This window comes from Ornithorhynchus anatinus, chromosome X1 (genome assembly GCF_004115215.2).
Source record: "Ornithorhynchus anatinus isolate Pmale09 chromosome X1, mOrnAna1.pri.v4, whole genome shotgun sequence".
NCBI lineage: Eukaryota > Metazoa > Chordata > Mammalia > Monotremata > Ornithorhynchidae > Ornithorhynchus > Ornithorhynchus anatinus.
The window spans coordinates 9,097,983-9,118,914 of record NC_041749.1 but is presented as its reverse complement, the minus strand read 5'-3'; the positions used below and the strand labels follow the sequence as shown (position 1 = coordinate 9,118,914).

Genomic DNA, 20,932 nt, shown 5'->3' with positions numbered 1-20,932 from the left:
TGGTTAAGCGCTTACTATGTGCACAGCACTGTTCTAAACCCTGGGGTAGATACAGGGTAAGCAGGTTGTCCCACATGAGGCTCACAGTCTCAATCCCCATTTAAGGCCCACAGTCTTAATCCCCATTTTAGAGATGAGGGAACTGAGGCACAGAGAAGGTAAGTGACTTGCTTAAGGTCACACAGCAGACAAGTGGTGGAACCAGGATCAGAACCCAGGCTCTGTCCACTAGTTCACGCTGGATTTCTATGTCCAAAGCACTGAACTACAAATTGAGAGATGTTTCCTGAACTCTCATGGAACAGGGTTCCTCCTTCTCTGAAGATCAAATAGGTAAAGTGAGCCTGCTTTAGAGTAAAAATCATATTAACTTTGGCAGATTCCCTATCTGAAAATAATGATAACATTTGCAGTAGTTGTTAAAGCACTCTCCTTCTGCCAAAGCACTGTCCTAAACCCTGAGGGAGATACAAGAGAATCAGGTCTGAAACAGTCCCTGCCCCATATAGGATTCACAACCTAATTAGAAGGAAGAACAGGTACTTAGTCCCCATTTTATAAATGAAAAAAACTGAAGCTATAAAGATGTTAAGTGACTCATCCAAGGTCACACAGCAGGCAAGTGGCAGAGCCAGAATTACAGCCCACATTTTGTGACTCCCAGGCCCGGGATCTTTCCACTAGGGCACTATGTTTCTAACCTAACATTGCTTCCAGTTTAAAGTTTGCTTTGATGCTCTCTGAATTTCCCTCAGTATGTTTTCTGAAGATAGAGCCATCGTGATATTTGGAAGTTGGATTCCCATTCCTGAAATACCCTATAGATTTATTTTCCATGCTGTTATATGCTTGAAACTGTGAATCTTTTTTGTAGCTGGCCATCTGTTTGCTTTAGTTCTGTGAACATCAACATTGTCATCTTCTTACATCTGGCCTAATTTTCGTAAACACTTTTTCTCCAGAGTCTGGTGACTGAACACTTCATATGTTGCCAGCATTTGTCACTTCAACTTGTCTAATGTTTTTCCAGGTTCCAAGATGATATTTCAACCTATGAAGTGCTTTGCTGAACTGCTGCTCTCTAACTAGCTTGCTCTTTCCCAGAACTCTTTTTCTGTTCCCTGTGGTCATGCTTTGTGCTTGCTAGCAGTACACCACCAAAAAAAAAAAAAAAAAGAACCCATCTAAAACTTCATACACTAGCTCATCTGATTATGACTATTTTAGAAAGGGAAAATGTATCCAAAATGTTCATGGTTGCCTTCAAATGGCACCCAAAGGACTGTCTCATAGATACATTTAAAAATGATTTAACCACATTTCATGATTAAACAGACTCCCTACAAGTAAGTCATTCTTATTTTTCCAAGGTTTTATTTTCTGACATGCATCTCTCCTCTACAATTTATAAAGTTCTTTAAGAGTCACCAGGAGCACAGCATTTCCAATATAGATGTAGATATATGAAATATATATATCTAGATAGATAGATAGATATAGATATACACGTGTATATCTATTTAGATTGGCGCAGTGGAAAGAGCACGGGCTTTGGAGTCAGGGCTCATGAGTTCGAATCCCAGCTCTGCCACTTGTCAGCTGTGTGACTGTGGGCAAGTCACTTAACTTCTCTGTGCCTCAGTTCCCTCATCTGTAAAATGGGGATGAAGACTGTGAGCCCCACGTGGGACAACCTGATTCCCCTGTGTTTACCCCAGCGCTTAGAACAGTGCTCTGCACATAGTAAGCGCTTAACAAATACCAACATTAAACATTAACATTAGACACACACACACATATACATATATTATATAGATCTATAGATATAGATATGTGTGTGTATATATATGTGTGTGTGTATGTAGATTCATGAAACAAAATACTCTAAACTGTAAACTCATTGTGGGCAGGAAATGTGTCTATTGTTATATTCAACTCTGCCAAGTGCTTAGTGTTGTGCTCTGCAAACAGTAAGTGCTCAGTAAGTACAATTGACTGACAGAAAATATATAGAGTTTATAGAGTTCTTTGGAAATTGCCAGTAGTACCACATTTCAAATATAGCTAGCTGTAGATATATGCAATACTGATATATTGTTTATAATGTATATGTTTTCCAAACTCAGTAAATTATCTATTACATAAGATTTATGCTTAAGCATTGTTTTTTAATCATGAAGTCCCTAAGACAACTAATCTATGTCTACTATAGTGTCTAGGTATTTCTTTGTTCATAATACTTCAAAAATGGAGAAATATTTCATTTTTTGCCTGATGTGATGACTGCTAAAATCACAATGTTGGCACAAGATCAGCTGCCATGCCTTGACTGATAATGATGATGATAATGGTGATAATGGTTGTTACCAGTAGCAACATGATCTTGGCAGCCAAGATGGTGGCTTCAAAGGGGGTGGGGGGTGATATACTCTGAGCCAAGTTTGACCCCAAGAGGGCTGCAGAATGGAAGGTAGAATGCCAGGCTGAAAAGAAGAATGGAAGGTGAAAAAACAGAAATGCAGATAAAATGTAAGGAGGAAGGCCTGATGAATAGCAAGAAAAATAAATTGTAAGCACAAAGCCAGGTTTAAGATCAAAGTTCAGCCTGTGAAATGGACAGAAGACCAGCTGTTGGATCCAAGATACTAATTACCCTATGAAGAGAAGTCACCAAGGTGGGAGACGTGGAAGATTGCATCGGGAGCTTCTCCTCATGAAAGGGACCAAAGACAATGAGTAGGAGGTATATGACCATCCATCCATCAGGCTAAAATCATGAAATCAGTCAACCTGTATTGACTCTCCTCACCTTTTATTGGTTGGGATGGAGAGGAGGCTCTCTTCAGTGTCCACACACAACTGGGGATTGGATGGAAACAGGTTAACTCTGGTTTGGAGGGCTGTGAAATGGACATTGCAGAAATAGGGCTCTCAGACTACAAGGAACAGGGGTTGTCATGGTAAAGACAATATCTCTAGAACAATGGATGACCCCTGGCCTCTAGATTTTAGGACCAAAAACCTTGGTAAAAGGATTGATTATAGCGGACAGTGGTTTGTTTAGCGGCCAGATACACAAGCTCACCCCTATCTATCTTGTTCAGTCTGGGGTTCCAAATGCCAGGATTAGAATTCAGGTCCTCTGATTCCCAGGTCTGGACTACTTCCACTAGACAGCACTGTTTGTCAGGCGGTTTTCACCTTTCCATCCTTCCCAACAGGGGAAAATGCATATGTCCGCAAGACCTCAAACCTTGTACTTGTTCTTCTCTGGTCTTGTTGCGACTCTTTAGTTAGAAGGCGATTGAAGCAGCGTGAAGCAGGTGAGAACCGGTGTGGTTATGGAAAGAGCCTGGGCTTGGAAGTCAGAGGTCATGGGTTCTAATCCCGACCCCTCCACTTGTCTGCTGTGTAACAATGGGCGAGTCACTTCACTTCTCTATGCTTCAGTTGTCTCATCTGTAAAATGGGAATTAAGACTGTGAGCCCCATATGGGACAACCTAATTATCTTGTATCTATCCCAGTGCTTAGAAGAGTGCTTGGCGTATAGTAAGCACTTAACAAACAGCATCATCATCATCATCATTATTATTATTATTACTGAACCGTTCTTATTCCCTAAACTGTAAGCTCATGGTGGACAGGGAACATATCTGCCAACTCTGCTGTATTGTACTCTCCCAAGTGCTTAGTATAGTGCTCTGAACATAGTAAATGCTCAATAAATACCACTGAAAAAGAACTTGCTCAATAAATACCACTGAAAAAGAAGAACAGCTGCAGAGAGAACTTTGGCAATGCCCATTTCAATGGTCATTCGTTCCTCTCCCTGCCCAGTATTTGTGCCTGAAGGAAGATCTTTTTGTACCATCGTCACGATGGATCATGGAAAGAGACCCACTGAATTGCAAGAATCAGTCAAATTGCTTTCTCTCTCTCCCTCCCTCCCTATAAACCAAGAGGGTATACCGAGAGGGTCCAAGTTGGGTTTGCGGGCTTGGGTAGATGGAGAAGTAGCTCTCTCTATGTTCTCTTCTCATAAACTTCAGGAAGTTGACTTACATGCATGCCTCACCCTGAGTAACAAGTAACTCAGAATTACTAAGCAGAAACAGTTCACCTTTATGTCACTCATTCCATATCCAAATTCATATCAAACCATTATCATTGAAATAAGTGATGATGAGAAATGTAGGAGTAAAGTTGACGTATTAGTTTAGCCTCGTTTTCTTTTCTCATGTTACAATATTTGGCCTATATTTTCTACCTAAATAAAACACTTTGTATTTAAAACATTTTAATGAATTGAGTACCCAAACATGAATACATCATTGCTAAAAATATATTTTAGATGACTAAAATAGTATTTTAGTGCATGCTTCTTAAAAAAAAAAAAGACACCCAGTATTCAATTTGCTTTTTTGTTTGTTTTTGCTTTCTAGCTGTGTCCTGTGGAATTCCAGAATCTCCAGGAAATGGTTCCATTAAGGGTAATGAGTTCACTTTGGGCAGTAAAGTGATATATGAATGTAATAAAGGCTTCAGGCTAGAATCCGGTCAACAAGCAACAGCAGTTTGTCAAGAAGATGGATTGTGGAGTACTAAAGGGAAACCACCTGCTTGTAAATGTAAGTGTTCATACATTTCTGGTGTATGTTTCTAAATTGGGGGGGAAGATTCTGCAACGTTGTAAAGCCTAAATTAGGCAATGAAAAAGAGTGACCTTTTTTGTTTTATTTTAAGCATCTAGACCGATTAAAATTTTATTCTGAAAAACATCCAATTTGTAAAACCTTGAGGGGCTTGACACTGTATATGATAGTGTTCCTTGACCATGTCAGCATGGACCATTAATAATACTAGCTTCTTCCCAGTCCAATGATTTCTTAATGTCCCAAATATTTCCTGTTTCTTTTTTTACTTACCATATTTATTCACATAATTGTCACCTACTCCAGCAGTTAGAACATCTTTGGATTTCAATTCACTAGGGTTTCAGTAAGACAGTGCTTACTGAAGTAAGACAGTCAACAGAAGTTAAATGGAACAGTGGGCATATGGCCTTGTGGATCATTTATTCATATTTATACCTTCTCACATTAATCACAGTGAGATGCTTAAATCCATTAAATGCAAAGTATGGAAGGACACTTCTACTATTTTTTTCTTTTTAAGTCATCAAGACAGCAGTATTCTCTCTCTCCTTGTAGTTGCTTCTGGTAAGACTACAACTTTACAGTTTTGCAGAGAGCCTAGAGCCGATCACACAGATTCACGATAAAGAGAAATCCTGGAATGTTAATAACAAATGAGAGGATGGTTTTTGTAGAAAAGTTGTGTGTAAAACATTAAGTATTCTTCAGTATCACACACTACATTGGCATCTGTGGGGAAAAGGGACACTTGATAGTAGCTTGAAAATCAGAATAGGCAATGGGAATTCCATTGAACTGAGTTGAGACTTTGCAGGAATATATATCAAGAATGGACTTTATATAGAACATACAAAATAATAATATTAGTACTAAGAGCAATGGTAGGATCAGAGGACTTGGGGTCTAATCAAAGCTGTGCCTCTTCCCTGCTGTGTCACCTTGGGCAATTTACTTAACTTCCCTGGGCCTCAGTTTCCTCATCTATGAAATGAGTATTTGATATCTGTTCTCCTTCCCATTTAGACTGTGTGGTCCATGTGGGTCAGGAACTGTATCCAACCTGATTACATTTTATCCATTATTATTAGTATTCAACAGTATTTATTGAGTGCTTACTGTGTGCAGAGAACTGTACTAAGTGCTTTGAATGTACAATTCTGCAACAGATAGAGACAATCCCTGCCCGATAATGGGCTCACAGTTTAGTAATAGCAGTAGTATTAATAATTCCTGGAGTGGGCTCCTGATAGAGTACACTGTACTATGGTCTTAGGAACTACAAATCTAACACATTCCATGCTCACAAGGGGCTTGAAATCTAATAGGGGAGACAAACATGAAAATATTTAATATAGTCAAAATAAAGAATTTAGTATACTGTTAAATGAACATCTATACATGAGAGTGGATAAAGAGAATACATACATAATATAATATGAATAGAAGTGCTAGATTTGGTTGATGGTTTATATAAAGAAACAGCATGGCCTAGTAGATAGATCACAGGCCTGGGAGTCAGAAGAACCTCTTTTCTAATACTGCCTCTGCCTCTTGACCGTTGTATGACCTTGGACAAGTCTCTTCATTCTCTGTGCCTCAGTTACTTCATCTGTACAATGGGAATTAAGACTGTGAGCCCCATGTGGGATAGGGATGGTGTCCAACTGGATTAACTTGTATATACCTCAGTATTTAGTACAGTGCCTGGTACATAGTAATCACTCAACACATTATTGTTATTTTCATTATTATTATTTATCGTCATCATTGTCATTATTACCATCATTTTTTTCATTATATAACTTGGTTGCTGGGAAATTAATCAGGGAAGTCTTATTGGAAGAACTGGGATTTGGGGAGAGTTTTACATTACAATCTCTTGAAAGTATAAACTTTGAAAATAGTTTGGAATTGTATTTATTTCCTCATAAATCTTAATTTAATCAGAAAATAGATAGTCAAAATTCTTTCACATTGCATTTAGATCATTTCATCATTTATTCATTTTTAATATTTCTGCCACCTTTGAGTCAAATAAGAGGCACCACAAGGAACCCTGCCTACATTCACTTGAACTCCTGCTAGAGTGTGGATAAATACATTGTCTCTAGAGATTAGAAACATTTCAGCTTTGCTAAGTAGTGAAGGAAGCACAGAAATGTAAATGGTAAATAAATGAGTTCATTTTACCCTTCAGGTTTACAAAAATGAAGGTTGAAATAATGTGGTGTAGTTTGCGGAGTATAAGTAATAATAAGGTCCCTGAGGCAGATGTTTGAGGCTCATTTCTTTTCATTTTAATTATTTACTTAAACTAGTTTGGGATCATTGAAGATCTGATTCATGCCAGTTACATAATGAAAAAGTGAGGGTCACTGGTATTCAAGTATTGGATTTAGTGCTATGACACTATGATTAATGACTAGGCATTGCATGCCCTGTGTTTAGGGTAAAGTCTGATTTAAAAAAACAATTTACAGTATACTAATAAGGATAGTTAGCATTTTTATGGTACTTTTTATTTTCCAGTCTCTATGATTGTCAATCAGTACAGCGAGGTGAGGGTCAGGTATTTTTCACAGACGATTATTTTCACAGTGTGGACAAAACTGTCAATTCTACATTGACTCTTTTATGCACCCAGGTGAACTTCTCTACCAGTGGTATCTTCGTTGATTGCGCAGTGCAACTAATTAACTCTGTCTCTCTCTCTGTCTCTTTCTGTTTCTCTTTCTCTCTCACTCTCTCTGTCTCTCTTTCCTCTCTCCTTAAAAACACCACACTTTTGGAACCATTGTTTTTAAAAGTTTTTAGGGCCCTGAAACAAAATCTCTCCTTGGCATTGCTGCATAAACAATGGCATAAAAATTTTCAAGAACTGAGAAAACACTCTTCTCGTTCTCTTTACCCATTTCCCCTTAGTAACAAATGCCTCCAATATGAGAATGGACTATTTAAGATAAGATTTGGGGCTTATTTAAGATTTACCCTGTGTCCTCCAATGTCTATATAAATATTTGTGTGTCTTTTTCTCACTGCCACTCTCCCCTGTCCCTTTCTTACATTATTTGACTCTCACTCCAAGTCCTTGTATCATATCTTTGTATCCCTGCATTTTCACCATTGTTCCTTGATTTTCCCACTTTCCTTGCTCCTTTCTTCCCCCGTGGGTTTTTCTTCCCTTATCTTCCCCCCACAATCTTTGTCACCCGATTTTTGCCTCACTAACTCAGTGTCCTGCTCTATTGCTATGAACAAGTTTGAAATTTTAAAGCGAATATTTGTACTTACTGTTACAGGAAGAGTTGAGTGTAGAGAGTGATATAAATGAGACGATATCACTGACAAACAGCAGGTACTAATGGGAAGACACAATCACAAGCCTAGAAGTCAGGCAACTAGGGTTCTAATCCCGGTTCTACCAATAAAAATAGTTGATAGTTTCGTCTGTGGAAAATTCCAGAATTTTGCTTTGCTTTTTTTTTTTTAAAGTAGGTTAAAAGATTTCCTACATCTCCATCTGTTCTCCTGTTACATTAGCATCATTAATTCAACTCCCAGGATCCTGAGATATCTCAGGATGGAAGGTAAAGGCATAAAAACTTACCGTTAAGGTGTAGTTCATGTTTTAGTTGCACACATGGAGATATGTTTTTGTAGCTGCTTAAATCATTCTGCCCTCATGACACATAATCTCAGTTTAATGAATCTAATTACACTTACTAAACTTGGAAATGAACAGTGCTTACTCACATGAAGCTTAATGGGAACAAGTCAGTGTAAGAAGATAACGGTTGTTTTTTTTTTTTCCTCTGGAGGATGTAGTGATGACTGTTGCAAAATGATTTAATCTAGATAAATGACCAGTAGTGACAGTTTATGCGAGGGAATATTAAGGGGCTTGATTTATCACGACACTACTTTCATAGCTTGAGTATCCTCAAGAAAGCTTTATTAACTATTCTGGTTTTCCCCCCGCTGAAGAGAAAATTAGTATATCAGAATCATCCATTGTAAAATGAAAAGCCAGTGTTTCTCAAGCTATGTTTTGTAGCCAGAGCACATAAGCATTTGAACGAGGCAGGAATTACAGAAGATGTAATTACTATAAAGATTAGGGCAGGTGAAATGCTAGTAGGAGAAGGCCCTTACAAGGGATGTCGAAACTGATAATGAAAAGTTCTTCATACGTATGTCTATCGGTCAGTTATATTTCCTGAGCACTTACTGTAATAGTAAAGGTAATAATGGTACTTTTTAAGTGCTCACTATACAATAAAAATAATAATAATGCTGGTATTTGTTAAGCGCTTACTATGTGCAGAGCACTGTTCTAAACAATGGGGTAGATACAGGGTAATCAGGTTGTCCCACGTGAGGCTCACAGTCTTCATCCCCATTTTTACAGATGAGGGAACTGAGGCACAGAGAAGTTAAGTGACTTGCCCACAGTCACACAGCTGACAAGTGGCAGAGCAGGGATTCGAACCCATGTCTTCTGACTCCCAAACCCGTGCTCTTTTCACTGAGCCACGCTGCTTCTCTGATGCCAAGCACTGTTATAAGTGCTGGGTAGATAGAAGTCAATCTAGCTGGAGACAGTCTCTACCTAACATGGGGTGAACACTCTAAATCCCCATTTTACAGATGAGGTAACTGAGGCCCAGAGAAGTGCAGTGACTTGCCCAAGGTCACAGAGCAAACCTGTGGTGGAGCCAGGGTTAGAACCCAGGTCCTTCTGACTCCTAGACCCGTGCTCTATCCACTAAGTCATGCTGCTTCTCTGTTCTGCGCTGTTCTGTACTCTGTGGAGAAGACTGTACTAAGCACCTGAGAGAGTATGATATAACAGAGTTGGTAGACCACATCCCTGCCCACTCCAAACTTATAGTCTAAAGGGAGATAGAGACATTAACATGAATGAATAAATTATTGATATGCACACTAGGTGTGGTGGGACTGAGGGAGGAGTGAATAAAAGGTGCAAATAAAAATATGTGACACAGATGAGAGTGGGAGGAGACAAAATAAGGGCTATTTGAGGGGGCATTTAAAAAGTCAGTGTGCATATTGACCACATTTTAAATATACTTATATAAATGAAGGAATGACAGCTGATATGATTGATAAATTGTCATCTTTAATGAAGAATGAGGTTCCCAAGTCCAGTAGAGAAATCTGAAGTATCAAATCCAATGGTGATACGCTCACAGAATATATTAATCCAGAGTGAGGTAGATTTGTGTATAAAAATCTCTAGCTCGAATGTTCTCCAACTCTGAGGAACAAGGAAAGGGAAACTGTGAAAATGCCTGGCAGGAGCTAGTAGCCTATTATCCAAATGGCTATTACACCAGGAGACTGCCAGATTATAAGTCACCTGAAAGAAGGGTCCAGAGGCGATCCAGAAATTCATAGGCTTATGAGCCTCCACTTCTATATCTGATAGAATCTATAATCATATTTGGAATCAGTGAACATGTAGAAAAGCACGATCCATTGAGGAAAAAGCATGATTTCTTCAAGTAAAAATCATCTACTCAGTAATCAACAGGAATCTCTTTCAGTGATAGAATGAAATGCATGGACATAAAGTATTTAGATTTTCAAAAATACTTATACAACTTTCCATATCAAAGATTTTATAAAGTCAGGTAATTATGGATTAAAATAATCCTCTGCCTCAGATAGGAAGTTTAACAAAAGGAATGAATCAATGATAAAAATAAAGCCCAAATTTCAGGATAGAGAAGTGTAAATAGTGTCTACTAGTTGTTGATGATGATGGTATTTGTTAAGCGCTTGCTATGTGCCAAGCACTCTTCTAATCACTGGGGCAGATACAAGGTTATCAAGTTGTCCCATGTGGGCTCACAGTTTTAATCCCCATTTTACAGATGAGGTAACTGAGGCACAGAGAAGTTAGATGACTTGCCCAAAGTCACACATCTGACAAGTGGCAGAGGAGGGATTAGCACACATGACCTCTGAAAACCAAATAATAATAATATTGGTATTTGTTAATCACTTACTATGTGCAGAGCACTGTTCTAAGCGCTGGGGGAGATACAGGGTAATCAGATTGTCCCATGTGAAGCTCACAGTCTTAATCCCCCTTTTACAGATGAGGTAACTGAGGCACAGAGAGGTTAAGTGACTTACCCACAGTCACACAGCTAACAAGTGGCAGAGCTGGGATTCAAACCCATGACCTCTGACTCCCAAGCCCATGCTCTTTCCACTGAGCCAGGCTCTGGCCACTAAACCACTCTGCTTCCTTAGCAAGTTAGTACTGGGACCTGCTGTTTTATTTAATGTGACTGCAACTGAACTGGAAGAGGTACTGTACTATTAACTCTCCAAATTCACAAAAGCATCAATGTTTTTCTGGCTATCAAAATGCTATTTATAAGGGAACTCAATCAGTCAATCAATGGCTGTACTAAGCACTTCGGAGAGTACATTACCACAGAATTAACAGACATGTTCCCTGTCTATAAAGAGCTTACAGTCAAGAAGGGGAGCCAAACATTAATATGAATAAAGGAATAGTTTAAAATGTATAATTTAAAGATACATACTTAAATGCTGTGGGGTGGGAGTAGGGAAAATAGCAAATGTCCAAATGCCACAGATTGAAATGCTTAGGCAACGCAGAAGGGAGAACATACTGGAGAAATAAAAGGCTCAATCAGGGAAGGCCTCTTGGAGGAGATGTGACCTTAGTAATGGCTTAAAGGATGGAAGAGTGGTGGTCTGGCAGATGTTAGAGGTGGAGGGAGTTTTAGGTTAGGGGGAGGATGTGGAAAAGGGGTCTGTGGCCAGATAGGTGAGACTGGGACACAGTGAGTAAACTGACACCAATGCAGTAGAATGTGTGGGCTGGACTGTAGTGAGAGATTAGTGAAGTGAAGTAGGATCGAACAAGCTGATTGAGTGCTTTAAAGTCCTCCCTCTTGGATGGGAAACCGAATGTGTGACAGAGACTTTGTCCAATCTAATGATTTGGGATCTGTAATAATAATGATAATTATAATAATTGTGGTATTTGTTAAGCAGCAGCGTGGCTCAGTGGAAAGAGCATGGACTTGGGAGTCAGAGGTCGTGGGTTCTAATCCAGGCTCTGCCACTTAGCTGTGTGACTTTGGGCAAGTAACTTAACTTCTCTGTGCCTCAGTTACTTCATCTGGAAAATGGGGATTAAGACTGTGAGCCCCACGTGGAACAACCTGATCAGCTTGTATCTACCCAGTGCTTGGCACATAGTAAGCACTTAACAAATACCAAAATTATTATTAAGCACCTACTATGAACCAGGCTAAATTAAGTCCTGGGGTGGATACAGCAAATCAGGTTGGACACAGTCCCTGTCTCACAAGGGGTTCACAGTCCTAATTTCCATTTTACAGCTGAGGGAACGGAGGCCCAGAGAAGTGAATTGACTCGCCCAAGGTCACACAACGGATAAGTGGCAGAGGCAGGATTAGAACACTTGACCTCCGGCTCCCAGGCTTGTGCTTTATCCATGACACCATCCCAGCCCTTACTACAGTGCTTGGTACATAGTACATTTATCACATAATAAATACCATCACTATTAAAGTTCTCTACAAGTCATCTCAACCGAGCTAGCCTACAAATTGAACCTCTTCTTGCCTTTCTTGTCTTCCTCCTCACACAGTACACATGCTTTCCTTTTCAAACAACTCCCTCCTTCATTAAATCCACTCCAATACATCTCCCCTCATTAGATTATAATCCCTCAAAATCAGACACAGTCTTTTTCTTGAAATGTAGGTAATGTTCCCATACTGTGATCTGCACACAGAAACTACCCATTACATAAATGCTATGGATAAGATCATTTGGGAATTTGTTAAAGTTATTCAGTGACCTATTATAAATTCACTACCCACGGTTACCACTGGTGAAAGCCAAGTGACTCCCCTTATAGTGGTTAGTAGAGTTTACCTTTTTTTGGTATAATAGAATTGAAAATGTTTCATATTGATTGTGATATCAATAATCTAATGAAAAGATGCAAGAATAATCATTATGCATTTATCAGACCAGAAGGACAAAATGCTTAATATGAAATCTCTGTATACAAAATGGTACATTTTCTGGAAGGAATTGAAATAGGCAGAAATGTGTTCAAACTGAATTATGTAGACTAGCAGCAAAGGATTCTCTTTTCTATCCCCAGTACTGTGTTTCTATTTTAACTTAGAAAAACTACATTAGGAGATATACTTCTCCTTTAATACAAATATCTAAGAGCAAAAAAGAGGGCTAGTGGGTCTGAAAGTGAAATAATTCCAACAATGCTTACATTTGTCAAAAAGCTATCAGCTTCCAAGTGGTAGTCCCCAGATTTACGCACTGAGGTGATCAAGCAATATGTTGTAAATGTGTTCAATGTAGGCAATCAATCTAAATTAAAGAGCCCACGATACATCTTTCTCTTCAGTGCCAAAGTGTCTTTTCCATTAATTATCTGGACACTATATTCAGGCCAGGAATTTGTTTGGCCCAGGGAGACCTGGTCTAAAAGAATTCATCAATTAAGTCTGGGTGGGATTTAGACTGGCAACACGGATATGAAAATGGGTCATCCCTTAATTTATATAGCAACTTAGTAACTTTCTTTTTTTAACATAAGCATCTTTGTGTACAATATTGAAATAACATATGTTGGATTACTTTTTAAAAATAGTTAGGATAAAAAAGATGTATGTAGGAAATGATGTCATCCAAGAAATATGAAGGAAAATAAAATAGTCAATACTCATAATTTCAATTTTGAGATAGCACATCCATAGACACAAGCTGCAGAGGAAATTGATGACGAAGTTTCTGTTTCACAACATTGCTAAAATCCACCCTTTCTTATCTATCTAAATGCTACCGTGCCGATCCAACCACTTGTCCTATCCTACCTTGATTACTATATCGGCCTCTTTGCTGAACTCCTTCCCTCCTGTCTCTCCCTACTCCAGGCCATACTTCACTCTGCTGCCCAGATCATTTTCTACAGAAATCTTCAGTCTGTAGCTCTGGGACTCTCTCGGCCGCTGGCCGCTTGACTTTGAGTCTGATCGGGTAGGGTCGGCCCGTCTCCCGACCCTGGTCATCGCCTGCTTATTAACACTATTGTATTGTGCCTTACTGTAGCATGTTGCTATATTAGCGATCTCGCTTGTCATTGTTTATTGTCGTCAGACTTTGAATTTGATCAGGTCGCCCCTTAATCGAGTCTACCCCCGACCCTGATCATCGCCCCTTTTATTAACACGACTATATTGTATCATACTGTATCATGTTGCTATATTAGCACTACTGTATTGTATCATATTGTATCATGTTGCTATATTACCGATTTCGTTTATTACTGTTTATTGTTGTCAGTGCTGCCACCCACCTCTCTGGCCTCGCCATGTCCCTCCTCCCCCCCCCCCCCCCGCCCCTTCCTATCCTCCCCTTCCCCTTCCCCTCTCTCGCTCAGCTCTTTCCCGCTCTCTCCTCTGTCTCCTCCCCCCCTCCCCCTCCCGCCCTAGAACCCCACTTTACCAGCGCTACCCCTCTTCCCCCTCCCCCTACTCTTCCCCCCACCAAACCCCCTCTTCACCCCCTCCCCCCTTCTCTCTTCCCCACCCATGCCCCATCCCAGTCCTCTTGTCCCACCGCCACCCCTCATCCCCCTCTCCTCGTCCAGGGGCCCGCCACCTCCTTCCCATCCAAACCCTCCCCTCCCCCCGCCCTTCCCCCCCTCCTCCCCCTGCACCCACAGCTACTTTCAAGTGTGGCCTCTGGAACCCCCGCTCTATTACAGGCAAGCTACCTTTCATCCATGACCTTTTCCTCTCCCGCTCTCTCCTCCTCCTCGCCCTTTCGGAAACGTGGCTCTCTCCCGAAGACACGGTCTCCGCCACCACTCTCTCCAGCGGAGGCCTCTCCTTCTCCCACTCCCCCAGACTCACCGGTAAGGGAGGAGGCGTCGGCTTCCTCCTCTCGCCCCGATGCCGCTTCCGCACTATCCCTCCTCCCCCCTCCCTCTCCTTCCCCTCCTTCGAAGCCCATATCATTCGCCTCTACCACCCACTCCAGTTACTTGTTGCCGTCATCTACCGCCCTCCCGGTCCCACCTCCGACTTCTTCGACCACCTTGACCCCTTTCTCACCTTCCTTCTCTCCTTCTCTCTGCCCACTCTGATCCTTGGAGACTTCAACATCCATACGGATGTACCCGACGACTCCTCTGCCGCCTGCCTGCTATCCCTCCTCTACTCTGCCGACCTCCTCCTCCACCATACCGCGCCCACTCACCGACTCGGTCACACCCTCGATCTCGTCATCTCCTACCGCTGCACTATCTCCTCCCTCACCAACTCTGAAATCCCTCTCTCTGACCATAACCTTCTCACCTGCCTCATCTCTCACACTCCCTCCCCCTGCAAATCTTCGCTACTGCCCCACAGAGACCTCCGCTCTCTCGATCCCATCCGTCTTTCCAATAGCATCTCGCCTCACCTTGCCGCCCTGTCCTCTCTTCCCACTCTCGACGATCGGGTCTCCGCTCTCAACTCCACCCTCTCTACTCATCTCGACTCTCTCGCCCCCCTTTCCCTCCGCCGCTCTCGCTCCACTAACCCACAGCCCTGGATCACCTCCTCCGTCCGCCTCCTACGCTCCTTTGCTCGAGCTGCTGAGCGCTGCTGGCGAAAGTCCAAGCACCAAGCCGACCTCACACACTTCAAATTTATCCTTTCCTGCCTTAACTCTGCCCTCTCCTCCACCAGGCAAAGCTTCTTCTCCTCCCTCATCGACACCCATGCCCGTCACCCCCGCCGATTGTTCCGGACCTTTAACTCTCTCCTCAGGCCCCCTGTTCCTCCCCCTCCCCCATCTCTCACCCCCAATGATCTGGCCACCTATTTCCTCACGAAAATCAACACGATCAGGTCTGAGCTCCCCAAAGTCACCCCTCCGCCTCTCCCCTCCCCCCCAACAACCCCCTCCCCTACTTTCCCATCCTTCCCTGCAGTATCCTCAGAGGAGATCTCCTCCCTCCTCGCAAGTGCCACCCCCTCCACCTGCGCCTCGGACCCCATTCCCTCTCACCTTCTTAAAACCATCGCCCCTGCCCTCCTACCTTCCTTAACTTCTATTTTTAACCACTCAATCTCCAAGGGCTCCTTCCCCTCTGCCTTCAAACATGCCCACATCTCCCCCATCCTAAAAAAACCCGCTCTTGACCCCACTTCCCCCTCCAGTTATCGTCCTATCTCCCTACTACCCTTCCTTTCCAAAATCCTAGAACAAGTCGTCTACAATCGATGCCTAGAATTCCTTAACTCCCATTCTCTCCTAGACCCCCTCCGATCTGGCTTCCGTCCTCTCCACTCTACCGAGACTGCTCTCTCTAAGGTCACCCGTGACCTCCTTCTTGCCAAATCCAATGGCTCCTACTCCATTCTAATCCTCCTTGAACTCTCTGCTGCCTTTGACACTGTCGACCATCCCCTCTTCCTCCATACCTTATCTCACCTTGGCTTCACGGACTCTGTCCTCTCCTGGTTCTCCTCTTACCTCTCTGGCCGGTCATTCTTGGTCTCCTTCACTGGAGCCTCCTCCCCCTCCCATCCTTTAACTGTTGGAGTTCCTCAAGGGTCAGTTCTTGGCCCTCTTCTGTTCTCCATTTACACTCACTCCCTCGGTGAACTCATCCGCTCTCACGGCTTTGACTACCATCTCTACGCAGATGACAAGCAGATCTACATCTCCGCCCCATCCTCTCCCCCTCCCTTCAGGCTCGCATCTCCTCCTGCCTCCGGGACGTCTCCACCTGGATGTCGGCCCGCCACCTAAAACTCAACATGAGCAAGACTGAGCTCCTCATCTTCCCTCCCAAACCCGGTCCTCTCCCAGACTTCTCTATCACCGTGGATGGCACGACCATCCTTCCCGTCTCTCAGGCCCGCAATCTCGGTGTCATCCTTGACTCGTCCCTCTCGTTCACCCCACACATCCTATCTGTTACCAAGACCTGCCGGTTTCACCTCTACAATATCGCCAAGATCCGCCCTTTCCTCTCCACCCAAACAGCTACCTTACTATTACGGGCTCTCGTTATATCCCGGCTAGACTACTGTGTCAGCCTTCTCTCTGACCTCCCTTCCTCCTCTCTTGCCCCGCTCCGGTCTATTCTTCACTCCGCTGCCCGGCTCATCTTCCTGCAGAAACGATCTGGGCACGTCACTCCCCTTCTTAAACAACTCCAGTGGTTGCCTATCGACCTCCGCTCCAAACAAAAACTCCTCACTCTAGGCTTCAAGGCTCTCCATCACCTTGCCCCTTCCTACCTCTCCTCCCTTCTCTCTTTCTACCGCCCACCCCGCACGCTCCGCTCCTCTGCCGCCCACCTCCTCACCGTCCCTCGGTCTCGCCTATCCCGCCGTCGACTCCTGGGTCACGTCCTCCCGTGGTCCCGGAAAGCCCTCCCTCCTCACCTCCGCCAAACTGATTCTCTTTCCCTCTTCAAAACCTTACTTAAAAATCACCTCCTCCAAGAGGCGTTCCCAGACTGAGCTCCTCTTCCCCCTCTACTCCCTCTGCCATCCCCCCTTTACCTCTCCGCAGCTAAAGCCTCATTTTCCCCTTTTCCCTCTGCTCCTCCACCTCTCCCTTCCCATCCCCACAGCACTGTACTCGTCCGATCAACTGTATATATTTTCGTTACCCTATTTATTTTGTTAATGAATTGTACATCGCCTTGATTCTATTTAGTTGCCATTGTTTTTACGAGATGTTCTTCCCCTTGACGCTGTTTATTGCCATTGTTCTTGTCTGTCCGTCTCCCCTGATTAGACTCTAAGCCCGTCAAACGGCAGGGACTGTCTCTATCTGTTGCCGACTTGTTCATCCCAAGCGCTTAGTACAGTGCTTTGCACATAGTAAGCGCTCAATAAATACTATTGAATGAATGAATGTTTCCCCACTCCTCAAAAATCTCTAGTGGATGCCCATCCACCTCCAATTCAAACCGAAACACTTTACCATAGGCTTTAAAGCCCCGAATCATCTTGCCCCCTCCTACTTTAGCTCCCCGATTTTCTACTACAACCCAACCCACATGCCTCGCTCCTCTAATGCCAAGCTACTCACTCTACCCCGATCTCGTCTATCTCGCCACTGACCTCTTGTCTACGTCCTGCCTCTGGCCTGAGACTCCCTCCTCCTTTGTATGTATCTGACAGACGATCACTCTCCCCACCTTCAAACCCTTATTAAAACTACAACTCTTCTAAGAGGTCTTCTCCAGCTAAGCTGTCATTTACTCTTTTCCCACTCCCTTCCATGTCACCTTTGCTGTCTTTATTCACCGCTTCCTCAGCCCCACAGCACTTAAGTACATAGCCATAATTTATTTATTTATATTAATGTCTGTATCCCCCTCTAGGCTGAAAGCTCACTCTAGTCTGGGAACATAACTACCAACTCCTTTATACAATAGTCTCCCACGCACTTAATACAGCACTGTGCCCACGTAAGCACTCAGTGAATACAGTTGATTGATTGATTGATCGGTGGAAGGTTACTGATGAGAGACTCGAATATGATGGGAGTTGAACAACCCTCCACCCTAAAGCCAGGCAGGTCGTGACTTGCTCGATGAAATTAAAGAGTTTCCATCTCCTTCCTTGCAGCAGTGTAGAGCAGAGAAACAGAATTTTGAAAACAAAATTTTAAGTCTCCAATGGAGTGCTTGGCTCTGAAGGAGTTACAGGGCAGCCGTCAACGTTCTTGAGAATCTCATTTCATATTCCTTATGTTGTAATTGTCGGTAGTTCACAGCTTGCAACCTTCTTGAAAGATCATGTATAATTCATACCATGTAGCTTTCCAAGAGCCCGGTACAGTGCTTTCCCCAAAATGGGAACTCAGTAAGTAATTGGTTGATAGATGCTTAGAATGTAAATTTTGGAAGAGAATTTAAGTAAAATTGTAGTTGAGTTGCAGTCAAGCAGAGCATTAAATGTTGTAAATCCTGAAGGCAGGATTTTGTGAGAACATAACCAACACATTTTAGGAGAGTTGGGGGAAACCACTATAAGTGATTGTCAAGAAAATGTATGGAGATAAAAAACAGGTTTGGCAGACAGAGGACCTGGGTTCTAATCCCAGATCTACCACTTGCCTGCTCTGTGACTTTGAGCAGGTCATATAACTGGGAAGCAGCATGGCGTAGTGGATAGAGCACAGGCTTGAGATCCAGAAAGTCATGGGTTCTAATCCTGGCTCTGCCACTTGTCTGCTGTGTGACCTTAGGCAAGTCACTTTTCTGTGCCTCAGTAACCTCATCTGCAAAATGGGGATCAAGACTGTGATGCAGGACAGGGACTGTGTCCAACCTGTTTTGTTTGTATCCATCCCAGTGCTTAGTACACTGTCTGGAACATAGTAAGCACTTAACAAATACCATGATTTTTATTATTATTACAACTGTTCTGTCTGAGTTTCCTCATCTGGAAAAAATGGAGATTCCATACCTGTTCTCCCTCATAGAGTGTGTGGCCCATGTGGGACAGAAACTATATCCAACCAGATTATCTTCTAGCTATCCCAGTGTTTAGTACAGTGATTGGTACACTGTGTTAAAAAAATAAATACTCATACTATTGATTCTAGAATATGAACCCGTTGTTGGGTATGGATTGTCTCTCTTGCCGAATTATACTTTCCAAGCACTTAATACAGTGCTCTGCACACAGTAAGCGCTCAATAAATATGATTGAATGAAGGAATTGATTATATATATAAGTTTAAAGAGTGTTGCCTTCCATGTCTGAGTGCAAACTTCCTATTTTTTAGCATATTGCAATCTCTACCTTCAGAGTAGATGTGTGTCTATATAGATATATACTTAATGGAACACTAGGGTTATAGGTGGGAGAAGGGAATTATTACTGTCTTCATGGTTTTCAATTTCTCACAGAGAACACTTGGGCAAACTATATGTATATATATATATTACTATATATATTACTTTCTGCATTACCTCTTTTCATTCTTAAATAAATCATGATTTTAAATTAAAGTTTTATGGGCAGGGAATGTGTCTGTTTATTGTTATATAATAATGATGGTATTTGGTAAGCATTTACTATGTGCCAAGCACTGTTCTAAGCACTTATATTGTACTTTCCCAAGTGCCTAGCTTAGTGCTCTGCACACAGTAAGCGCTCAATAATTATAATTAAATGAATGAAAGTAAAACTTACAGAATGTGTTGCTCAGGCTGTATGTATCCTTAGGAACGGTGGAAAACCTAATAATTTTGGGAATATGATATTCATTCATTCATTTGTATTTATCGAGAGCTTACTGTGTGCAGAGCACTGTACTAAGAGTTTGGAAAGTACAATTCGGCATCAGATAGCGACCAACCCTACCCGACAAGGGGCTCACATCTAGAAGATATGCTCTGGGTAGCACAATTCCCATACCTGAGTCTCTCTTGTTGGATCCAGGATTCTTATTCCGTGAAGATAAAGCACTAACATGAAAGTATCCTTCTTTTCCAGCGGTAACTTGCCCTGCCATCGAGACTCAGCTCTCAGAACATATCATCTGGAGGCTAGTATCCGGGTCAGCCAATGAGTTTGGAGCCCAAGTGATTCTGAGTTGCAGTCCTGGTTATTACTTAGAGGGTCAGAGACTTGTGCAGTGCCGGGCAAATGGAACCTGGAGTGGTGGCAGTGGACGACCGAGGTGTCGAGGTAAATAAGAAAGGTGTTTCCAAAATGAAGCTTGCTTGGTAAGCTGTGTTTTCATTAGCATTCCCAAAATGAATTTTATAGTCATTTTACAGAAAATGATATCCTTCTGCCTGCTCGTAAATTGAAAATAAATTGAAATGGAGGTTTCATTTATGTGCGATGGCTCTCCATAAAAAATGCCATTCATGTATATTTTTCTACCTTTTCTATTTTCTCTGCCCCTTCTGATAATGAGTACATTGTATAAGATCGAAAATCTTTATAATAACTTGTTAGAAAAGTCAAAGCGAACGACATCTTCAAAGAAGATATGACTGGATGAAATGATGTCTTTGTTAACCCCTTCTGAATGCAGTGAAACCATTCCCGGGGTTCTAAATTCTGATCGAGGGATATAGACCTAAATAAAAGAATGTTGTTGCATCTTAAAACACATTTGAAAAGGAAAGTGATTAATCCATCAATTAATAAATCCAGGGTTCAGTGCTTCAGTGCT

At 42.3% G+C, this 20,932-nt stretch overlaps 1 protein-coding gene across 1 annotated transcript in view; it reads left to right on the top strand.

Moving 5' to 3' along the window:
• Positions 1-20,932, top strand: part of CSMD1 (CUB and Sushi multiple domains 1) — a 1,410,881-nt gene that overhangs the window by 1,300,517 nt on the left and 89,432 nt on the right. The window contains exons 51-52 of the mRNA XM_029051790.2: positions 4,445-4,630; positions 20,242-20,436. Of these exons, the coding sequence (XP_028907623.1) occupies positions 4,445-4,630; positions 20,242-20,436 (381 nt within the window). The remainder of the gene's footprint in view (positions 1-4,444; positions 4,631-20,241; positions 20,437-20,932) is intronic.